The 10,177-nt window shown below is 59.8% G+C and overlaps 2 protein-coding genes across 2 annotated transcripts in view; one reads left to right on the plus strand and one right to left on the minus strand.

Annotated features, from left to right (window-relative positions):
• Positions 1-1,330: 1,330 nt before the first annotated feature.
• Positions 1,331-8,149, minus strand: LOC309402676 (zinc finger protein 783-like; the record flags this gene model as incomplete). Its single annotated transcript, XM_081996536.1, has 6 exons — positions 1,331-2,250; positions 4,374-4,571; positions 4,815-4,928; positions 6,728-6,854; positions 7,496-7,894; positions 8,126-8,149. The coding sequence occupies 6 exons, from the start codon at positions 8,147-8,149 to the stop codon at positions 1,331-1,333; spliced, it is 1,782 nt and encodes a 593-aa protein (XP_081852662.1).
• A 746-nt stretch (positions 8,150-8,895) lies between these two features.
• The window catches only part of LOC309402677 (uncharacterized protein), a gene marked incomplete at both ends in the record, with an annotated part of 2,073 nt that continues 791 nt past the window's right edge, over positions 8,896-10,177 (plus strand). Inside the window, 4 exon segments of the mRNA XM_081996537.1 lie at positions 8,896-8,929; positions 9,213-9,351; positions 9,353-9,407; positions 9,409-10,168. Coding sequence (XP_081852663.1) covers positions 8,896-8,929; positions 9,213-9,351; positions 9,353-9,407; positions 9,409-10,168 — 988 coding nt within the window.

The raw sequence follows: 10,177 nt of genomic DNA on the forward strand, positions 1-10,177 counted from the left end.
ACCATGGAGAGGGGCGTGCAAGGATGAAACACAGCAGCCAGCGAGGGGACCGGGGCTGCGATCACTCACCCGACACGGGCTTCAGAATGGAAACACTGTATTGACAGACTTTACAAAAGTTATTACAAAACACGATCACGAACCAGCAGCTGACGACACACAGCGGAAGAAACACCACTTACAGCCACCTCAGGAACAACACCGATTAGCTCCGAGAACTCAACCAATATTTACACAGACGTCTGAAAAACTCTGGTCAGTTATCTCATACATTTAAGTGTTTTAGATCAACTGTGAAATATAGTGCCACACATTTCCTTGTAGTATAATAATAATAATAATAATAACAATAATAATAACAATAATAACACACTACTTCTAGATTAACTAAAAACCAAACAGCTCTTTACAGGGGTTAGGAGAAGTTGCTTTCACTCATCTGACTTACCTGAGTGTGAGACCAAACCCAGTTAAAAAATAATAATAAAATCGCCTTCATTGACAGGAGTTCATGTGACGGACCAGAGGCTCCGTTCCCTTGGGCCAGAGGGAAACTACAGCCCGGCTGGTGCCAGTAACATCCTTCGAAACAACAGAGACGTGTCCTTCTCCGGTGAGTTACCCGACCACGCCTCCACACGCTGCCCTTCCCAACTCCACCTGCTCCAATGTCCTCAGCCCCTTCTCCTGCACGTCCTTTCCTCTTGCACCTACTTTTTCTCACCTTGCTCTTTGCTGCTCTCTCCCCTCCGCTTTTTTGCCTTCGACAAATCCTGCGTCGTGCCCCATACCATGTCTCTGCCTCACCTCTCTACCCTGCACCCCAGCCCTGGCCTTGCAGCACGGGGCTGCTGCTCGAGGTGCGGCAACGCAACGGGAGCGAGCGGCCGGTTGCCTGGGAGTGGCGCCTTCCCTCCCTCCCTCGCGCTTCCAGCCTTGCGGTGAAACGAGTGGAAAAAAGAAAGCAAAAGCTTGTCACTCCTGAATATGCACAAAGATAGGTGGGGAAACACCTGCTAAATACGGACCCCAGAGAATCGCTCGAGATTATTCTCTACAGGCAAAATCCAAACCTGCGTAGGGGACAACTAGTACAAGGCCTACGCCGCTATGGAAGTCTCACGTAACCCCGTGGGGTCCAAGAGGTGCCTAGGCCGTCCGATCAGTTTTTAAGAGGAATTCCTTTGATGCTTCAACAAAGCGGGCTTTGTAGCATGACCACTTAGTGGATTAGCTGCGATACAAGTTCACCTCCTATCATGCTGCACGTCCACCTGCTAGACCGTTGTCGTAACCGCGAGCCCTTCTGCCCCGGCCTCCCACCACAGCGCTACTGCTTAGTTTCCTTTTTCACGCAGAAATGGCCGGTTTGAGTCGCCGACTCCAGGTTGTGCTGCGAATCCTCCATGGGCCGGGGGTTGCGGGAGTGGATTTTCTGGTGACAATTCAGAGACTCTTTGTAGCGGAAGTGCTTCCCGCAGACGGGACACTGGTAGGGGGTCTCCCCGGTGTGGACCCGCCAGTGCTTGAGCAGGTGGTCCCGCCGGATGAAGCTCTTCCCGCACTCGGTGCACTGGTACGGCCTCTCCCCAGTGTGGATGCGCTGATGGCGGATGGCTTTGGAGAGGTCTCGGAAGTCCTTCCCGCAGTAGGTGCACGTCAGCGGCCCGTCACCCTTCCCTGTATGGAGCTTCTGGTGCAAGATAAGGCTCACTTCCAGGCTGAAGCTCTCCTTGCACTGGGAGCAGGTGTACGGTCTCTCCACCATGTTGTTCACCTGGTGCCTGACGAAGCCGTACTTGAAACCAGAGCTCTTCTCCCCATCGGGGCGCTTGGACGGTTTGGAGCGGGAGGGCCCTTGGGCTTTCGTAGGGGTTGTTTTGGATTTCTGCCTGAAACTTTCTCCATGCTCCAGGGAAGTACAGGCTTCCTCGCTGGCATGCGCTTTCTGATGGGTGGCAAAGAGCTGCTTGTCCAGGAAGCTCTCCCCACACTCGCAGCAGATGTAGGGCCCCTCTACTGCAGCCACGTCCTCAGGAGTGTCCTTCTTGGCCAAGTCTCTCCCGCGGCGAGCGGAGCGCCTTAGGCCGTTGCCCGTTGCGGTTCTCTGCTGCGAGGTCGATCCGCTACGGCTCTTGCTGCTGGGCTTTACCTCTTCCTCTGGGCTTGAGAAAACCTCTTCCCACTTTCCTGCCAATGAGCTAGGAAGCTCAAGGCTTTCAGAACCTTCCTCATCACACTGCTGTTCATCTGGCAGAGCAGAGACATTCATGTCATTTGAGATAAGAACTGCCTCATTATTTAGACCGCAATTCTCTCGGGGCGGAGGTGGTCTCTGCTTTGCACACTCAGGACAGTACCTGGCACTACAGGGTTGCAAGTCCCACCTGGGACCTACCTAAGCAGTACTGGAATACAAACAAAGCCAAAGTATTTTGACTTAGAATCATAGAATCGTTTCACTTGGAAAAGACCTTTAAGGTCCTCGAGTCCCACCATCACCCCAGCACTGCCCAGCCCACCACTGACCATGTCCCTCAGCACCGTGCCTACATGGCTTTTAAATCCCCCCAGGGCTGGGACTCAGCCCCTTCCCCGGGCAGCCTGTGCCAGGGCTTGACAACCCTTTGGGTGAAGACATTTCCCCCAACACCCAATCTAAACCTCCCCCGGCGCAACTTGAGGCCGTTTCCTCTCGTCCTGTCGCTGGTTACTTGGGAGAAGAGGCCAACCCCCACCTCACCACAACCCCCTTTCAGGCAGTTGCAGAGAGCGATGAGGGCTCCCCTCAGCCTCCTCTTCTCCAGGCTGAACACCCCCAGTTCCCTCAGCCGCTCCTCATCAGACTTGTGTTCCAGACCCCTCCCCAGCTCCGTCGCCCTTCTCTGGACACGCTCCAGCACCTCAACATCCTCCTTGGAGTGAGGGGCCCAACTCTGAACACAGGATTCGAGGTGCGGCCTCAACGGGGCCGAGTCCAGGGGCACGATCCCTGCCCTGCTGCTGCTGGCCACACCATTGCTGGTACAGGCCAGGGTGCTGTTGGCCTTCTTGGCCACCTGGGCACACTGCTGGCTCGTGTTCATGGCTGTCAACCAGCACCCCCAGGTCCTTTTCCACCGGGCAGCTCTCCAGCCACTCCTCCCCAGGCCTGGAGCGTTGGATGGAGCTGTTGTGACCCAAGTGCAGGACCCGGCACTTGACCTTGTTAAACCTCATACAGTTGACCTCGGCCCTTGGATCCAGCCTGTCCAGATCCCTCTGCAGAGCCTTCCTGCCCTCCAGGAGATCAACACTCCCACCCAACTTGGTGTCATCTGCAAACTTACTGAGGGAGCACTCGGTCCCCTCAGTCCAGATCACTAATAAATTTCTTGGGAAAGCTCAGACAGTACAATGACGAGATCCCTATATATAGCTAGACAAAAGGAAAAAGTGGGTTCCTCAGCAGGAGGTGAAGCAGAACAGGTCTTTGAGAACTTAGATAGCCACTTAGTGACTTAGGATAAAGGAAAAAAAAAATTGAGGGAAGGGGAATAAAACCTCTTTTCCTTCTGGGCTTGTACGGTGCCTGGGCCCAAAGGATCTCCCATGGTATAAATGGTAACTCAAAGCAACCGGCAAGGACCCTCGCAAAGGGAGGATGAAAAAAGCCCAGAAGATCTGGGGATGTAGCAGAGAGGGCTGAACACCACAGGTTTCCGCAGAGCGTAAGAAGGTAAAGCTGTGCCAAGCATTTGCGTGCCCAGAGAAGACTGCTTGGCTCTCCCTGTCACAGGGCACTTCATCTGCTTGTCACTTTGTCAGACACCTAAACATGCACATGGTGTTTGAAAATGGGCTGCTTAGTTTGCATCAGGCTGAAATTTTGGAAAAGCATCAGCCAGAAGAGGTGAGCTGCTTCTGAGAACATGGCCAGGAAGCCAAAGGCACATCCTAGCAAGGGATGCTTCCTAAAGCAGCTCGTGTGTCCCCATGCTTCAGAGCAGGGACCCAGAGTGATGGGGCGGTGACAAGAACACACCACAAGAAGCCTCACATTTGGCTGACAGAGAAAGCTGCGAAAAATATCACTACATATTTGTGGAAAAGACTTTTTTAAAGAGCTTTGTTGCTCACGTCACCGAAGTTTGCCTGTGCTACGCATGCTCCCGCTCACCTCTACCTCAAGGCTGACCAAACACCGAGTGATGCAACACTGTACAGATGACCTGCATGCCCCTAGCCAGCCCACAGCTGCTTTTACAGCCTGCTGCTCGTGTACCACAGCTTCTTCTGCATGTGCGCTACCCATCTGCCTCAGCTGCCGTCCAGCTCCCATGCTGACCCCTGAAGCAAGCCTGGCAGAGACCACGGCAAAGGCAGAATCTCACCCCACGCAATCCCCAGCAAGCGCCAAGAGGCTGTCGCTATCTTCCCCTCTGCGCAGCGCTCGGCGAAGCTCTGCGCTTCTAACTCACATGTACTAGGGACCTCCATGCTTTCCTCTTCTTCAGAGCCCTCGTGGCTTTCAGCCAGAGTCTCTTCATATTTACTCCACGAGCTGTCATCGGGACCAGGAAAGGAAAACTCTGTGCACAAGAGAAAGAATGACAGGAGTTTACGCTCACGCCTCCCAGCTGCTTTACAGAGGATTTCAGGAAAGATGGCCGCATGGGGTGAGAGCCAACTAGGAAAGCAAAGTCACCCCCATACCCAAGGACAGAGCTGGCAAAACTCAAGAGCAGAGGCAAGCAGAAGAGCATAGGTGGTCGGTGGCAACCATGTGTCTGCTTTCCACCTCCCCACTGAGCCCTAGGAACCTTATGGCTCACCGGTGCTGGGGTCTGTAGGGGTTTCTCCTCCCTCAGAGTCATCCTGATCCTCTGTGTTGGGATCCTCTCCTTGCTCAATCCGTGACAGGAGGTCAGGCTTCGAAATGGCAGCATCTGCATATAAAAAGGGGATCAGAACATTTCCTCTGCCCTCGCGGGAGAGAGACTCTCAAATCTTTGCCCACCAACCTTCCTTCGCTGCTGGGGATGACAGGTAATGGAAAGAGAGGCTTAAGAAGAAGATGCTCTCACACATCTGCACCGCTCACCTTGTCTGGGCCCTGGGAACATGAGCGGACTGCAGGAGCACACTCTGCTCAGGTGAGGAGCACCTCCCAGCCTGCAGCATGAGGAGGAGAATAAGAAAATGCATCTGTGCTTACCTCCAGGCTTCCTTTCTTCTCCTCTCTGCTAAGGTCCGCGGATCCATTACAATGGGGACTTCAGCTCGGGGACAGCACCAGAGCTGTCAGCCAGCGGCAGCAGGGGAAGTGCCCTCCCCATGCGGTTCCCTCCAGCCAGGACCGCTCCATCCTACTCGTCCGAGTCACAGGCTGCTTGCGGATTTTGGTGGGGGAAAGGGGACAATCACAATCTCTCCTAGGGCGGAGAGCGGAAAACTTCATTTCCAAACAAGCGTGAGTCTCTGGGTATTAATTTCCACCGCTGCTCTGGTGGATCTGTTTGCCTTACATGAGGGCCTTTAAACCTCTAAACCTCATTACTCAAAGGAAACCTTCAGATGAAGCACAGATACATTTTTCTAAGCTCCAGGCTCAGATCTCCTTCAGCGGGACTGTTATGTTCCTGTGCCTCTAGAGCAGGACGCAGGATTGTTTTTTAAACAGGAGAATGGGGGCCAGTATTTATCCTTCCCCTTTTCCCCTGCACACAAGAACTGCAGGAGACCTCCATTCAAAAAAATAAAGGGGAAAAAAAAAAAAAAGGACAAAAGGCCTTGATCGGCCAGAGTTGGATGGCAGGGTGGCGGGTGAGCCTGCACACCAGCCCTGCACACCTGTGCTGAGAGCACAGGCAGGAGATGTCTTCCTACCGGGGACGGCATCTGCGCTCCCACCCGCTGCACGCGGACGTCCAGCCAAGGCAAGGTCATTTCTCAGAACACACGTAGGTGCTCGTGAAGTCAATGCGTCCCCCCCCGAGTGTCTCCCCGCAGCCAGGACTGGAAGGAGCAAGCAGAGCACATTCGTTTAGCTGCGAACACGCTGCCCTGAGCCACTGGGGGGGAAAGCAGAAGGCAGAGCCTGCCTTTGGCCTTTGCCTGCTGCTCCTCCCCAGCCCTACCCTGGCACTACAGGAGCAGATAAGGCAGCGGCTAGCGCAAGAAACGTTCCCTGGGATGAGGCTGGCATCAGACAGAGCACCAAGGCAGGCAGCTGACAAACCTCGCTCTCCTCCCTTACGAAAGAAGAGGCTCTGCAGCTGAAGGACGGATCACCCGCAGAAAGGGCTGGAAGGAAGCTCAGGGGCAGGGCACCCCTCTGCTGCCCTAAGCGGCCAGTGGGCTGATGCACCCAGCGCAGTGGATCTGTGGATCTTTGCGTGACAAAGAAACTCCCCTCTTCCCCATCTTTACTTGGCTTGAGGGTCCTCTTGCTTCCCCTCCTCCTCACGACCCAGGTGCTTGCTTGGCTCCTACCAGCCACAGAGACCGTCAGGGAGATGCGGTCACTGCAGCAATGGTCGTGACATCCATCCACCGCTAAACTAAACCGGTGAGGACTGAACTAATGGCCAGGGCTGCTGTCAAAAGTCGGCATAACGTGTGCCCAGACCAGCATGCCATATCCACCCTCCCCGATCCTGCCAGGCACAGCGGTGCTTCCATCTGCCGGGCCCCGGGAAAGCCTAGCACATCAGAAGGCTCAGGGCAAACCCCAGCTTGTCTTTACCCATCGAGATGACGGCCTCGTAGTTGCCTTTCATGATATGCCTGTAAAGCTCCTTCTGCCACTCGTTCAAGCTCTTCCACTCCTCCTCAGAGAAGTTAAATGAAGCATCATTGAATGCCACGGGGACCTGCAATTAGAAGCATTGTATGCTCAGACGTTTTGCTTCTTTTTGAAGAAAACATCCGTGGACATTTTCTCATTCAAACTCCTCAAAGGACCACACAGGACGGTTCCACGCAGCAATGCCTGCTCCTTCCCAAGCACCTCACTCGACTCTCATGCCTGGCTCAGGCAGCTTCGTGCCTGCCCGAGAGGGCCACGACGGAGTTTCCCCTCATCACCTGCCTGCACCTTGCCCCCGGCTCAGCCTCCCCACACTGCGGGCGATATCCTGTACACAGCGCCCAACACAGACTCTTTTCCCACTTCATTTTTGACATAGCTCTGCTGCAGTTGCCTCTGAAGAGGAACTGGGGACACATTACCAAACCTGCCAGGCACACAGCACTGAGCCATGCAATTCTGCACAACTCAAACACGGCTCCAGCCACGCTAAGGAATTTGCAACCCTGTGCAGAGCGGGCGATGCATTTTGGTGGGGATCACACATATATAATAAATGGTGCGTTATTAACGCAAATGGACCTGTGCTGGTGCTTCTCACCAAGTGCTAAAGGCAAGACACTGCCGCAGGGAAGCTGCGTCCCACCCAGCACCACAGCTGCCCTGAAACAGGGCTGCGACTGCAGAGTACATGTGGACCGTTACCTTGGGGACCTCCCCCTTCGCCCCCGGGGGCAGCCGCAGGATCCAGAAGTTCCTGTTCTTCAGCAGGTTCTCCATGTTCTCCAGCCTCTTCTGCAGCTGCCCGTACTCCTGGATGAGGGTGCCCAGCGCGGTCCACTTGCTCTCCAGCTGGTTCCCGAACTCCACCGCCGTCTTCTCGCAGCCGATCAGCTTGGTTTCCGCCATCCTCATCCTCCCCTCCAGGTTCATCAGCTGGGCAGCCTGGGCATCCACCTTCCTGTCCACGGCCTGGATCTCGGTCACCAGCGTCAGGGAGATCTCGGCGGCCGGCAGCTCGGCCTCGCCGGCGGGGCCCTGCTCGGCGGCGGGCAGGGGCTGCTCCAGGGCCAGCTCCTGCGACTCCATGTCCCACTCCAGCTCCTGCGGGGGCACAGACAGGGCCGTGGGCTCCGCCGCCCGAGCGAGGTGGCACCGCGGCTGGCGTCCGGGCGGCCGCGGGGTGAAGGGGCTTCCGTGGGGGGACGGGCCGTGCTCGCACCGGCGCCTTGATCCCTCGGGCCCGGCCGCCGCCCGGGGGACAGGAGAGGGGGCCAGGTCGGGGGGCGGCAGCCGGTGGCGGGGGCAGGGGGAGGTGGCAGCGGCAGCGCTTACCTGAGCGGGGGCCCAGTCGGCCATGGCCCTGCGGCGCGCGGCGGGCGGGGGCGGGGGCAGCGGCGGAGCGGAGCGGGCGGCGGCGGCGCGGGCCCGGCGCCTCCTCAGCAGCGGCGGGGCAGAGCGGCCATGCCGAGAGCGCGGCGCACGCTGGGAGCGGCGGCGACGGCGGCGGGCGGAACCGCAGCGACACCTAGCGGCAGGGGGACCGCGCAGCACCAGGGCTGCCCCCTGAGGCGGGAGGGATCGCGCCGGGGCAGCAGCCGCAGCATCCCCTGCTCCGCGCGGATTGGGCGGCGGCTCAGCCAATCCGCGCGGCGCCCGCTGGCGGCGGCCCAATGACTGGGTAGAGCGGAGCGGGGCGGGGCGCCAGGCGCGCGGCCGTGCCGGTACGCGCGCTCCCGCCGCCGGCAGCGGGGCCGCGCCGGGCGGGGGCGGGGGCGGCGGCGGCTGGGCCGGGGCTGCACCGGGCCCGGCCGGACGGGAGGGGACGGAGCCCGCCCCAGGTACGACACCGGAACCGGCACTGGCGCGTCACCGCGGCCCACCGGGCCTCGGCGGCCCCGGCCGCTCTCCACGGGCGGCCCCGCGGGCAGCGCCGATGCCCGTGCCCCCGCGCCGCGGGGTCGCTGCCGGCCGGCCGTGCACCGTCATCCTGCTGCGGCGCATCATTCAACTGCCACCGTCTCTCCCGCAGGTGAGGCCTCACCGGGAGCGGCACCGGGAGCAGCCGCCGCGTCTCCCTGAGGAGCTGGAACGGTGCCGGTGCCATGAAGGAGGACCGCGAGCACCCCGTCGCCCTGGGTGAGGCACGCGGAGCCTGCCCGGCACCAGCCCTGGTCCTGCCGGTCGTGGCCTGGCCGTGAGCGAGCCCGGCGGCACATCGACACCGGCCCGGTGGGTGGCGGGAGCAGGCGGCCATGGGGCGGCTCCAGGATCACGGTGGGACTGCCGGTGTCCCCATCCCCACGGGGAAGCCGTGGCGGGGGAGCGCCAGCCCAGGCCCTTCAGGACTGGCTGCCATGGTGCCGTGCGGCAGCATCACCGGCGGCATCACCAGCTGTCCCTCCTCTTGTCTCCATGACAGGTTACACCATCACCAAACCCGACATCCTGGCCGAGGTGGAGCGAGGGGAGGAGGCGGCGGCGGCGCGCTACAGCGCACACCGGACCCCCCGGCTGCGCACGGCGCCCGCTGGCCCCTCCCAAGGTGAGTGGGACACGGGGGAGCGGGTGGGACCGGGGATGGGGCTCCAGTGATGGGCAGAATCCTGCCGAACCAGAGGGCTTGGCCCCGCTGGACTCCCGGTGAGGCAGTCGCTCCCCAACGCGCTCCTGTCTCCGCAGGGGACTGGCTGGGGAAGGAGGTGAAGAGCGAGGAGGGGGTGTCCCCGCCGCCTGGCTCCCCCCTGTCCCGCCGTGCGGGCCCCAGCGACTTCCCCATTCCGCCACGGGAACGGGGCTGCAGCTACTGTGGCGTCCCTGAGCCGGAGCTGAATGCCAGTGCCGGTAATGGGGGATTCATCTCCCCACCCCCTGCTTTTGAGAGCCGCCGTTGCCGACCAGGGGAGCCACCACTCGAGTGTGCCGAGTGTGGCCGAGGCTTTGGGCCGAAGCCGGACCTGGTGCGGCACCGGCTGGCACACGGCGGGGACCGTGCCTATGCCTGCGGCCGCTGTGGAAGAGGCTTCACCGAGCCGGCGGGGTTTGGGGCCACGGGCAGCCCCTGCCGCCCGGCCCCCTGTGCCAGCCGCTCCCCGGCGGCGGCAGAGGGGGGGACAGCAGCACCCCGGAAGGAGCGGAAGGAGCTGTCGCTGACGGAGAAGGTGCGGGTGCTGGAGATGCTGGAGGGCCCCAAGGTGTCGCAGAGCGAGCTGGCCAAGCGCTTCGGGGTGTCGCAGCCCCAGATCTGCCGTATCATCAAGAACAAGGAGCGGATCCTGAGCGAGTGGCACCGCAACGGTGACCCCGAGCGCAAACGCAAGCGGGAGGGGAAGGACGCGGCCCTCGAGGCCGCCCTGCTGCGCTGGGTGGAGGGCGCCCGTGCTGCCG

Source organism: Phaethon aethereus (assembly GCF_964289735.1).
Source record: "Phaethon aethereus genome assembly, chromosome: 2".
Classification (NCBI taxonomy): Eukaryota; Metazoa; Chordata; class Aves; order Phaethontiformes; family Phaethontidae; genus Phaethon; species Phaethon aethereus.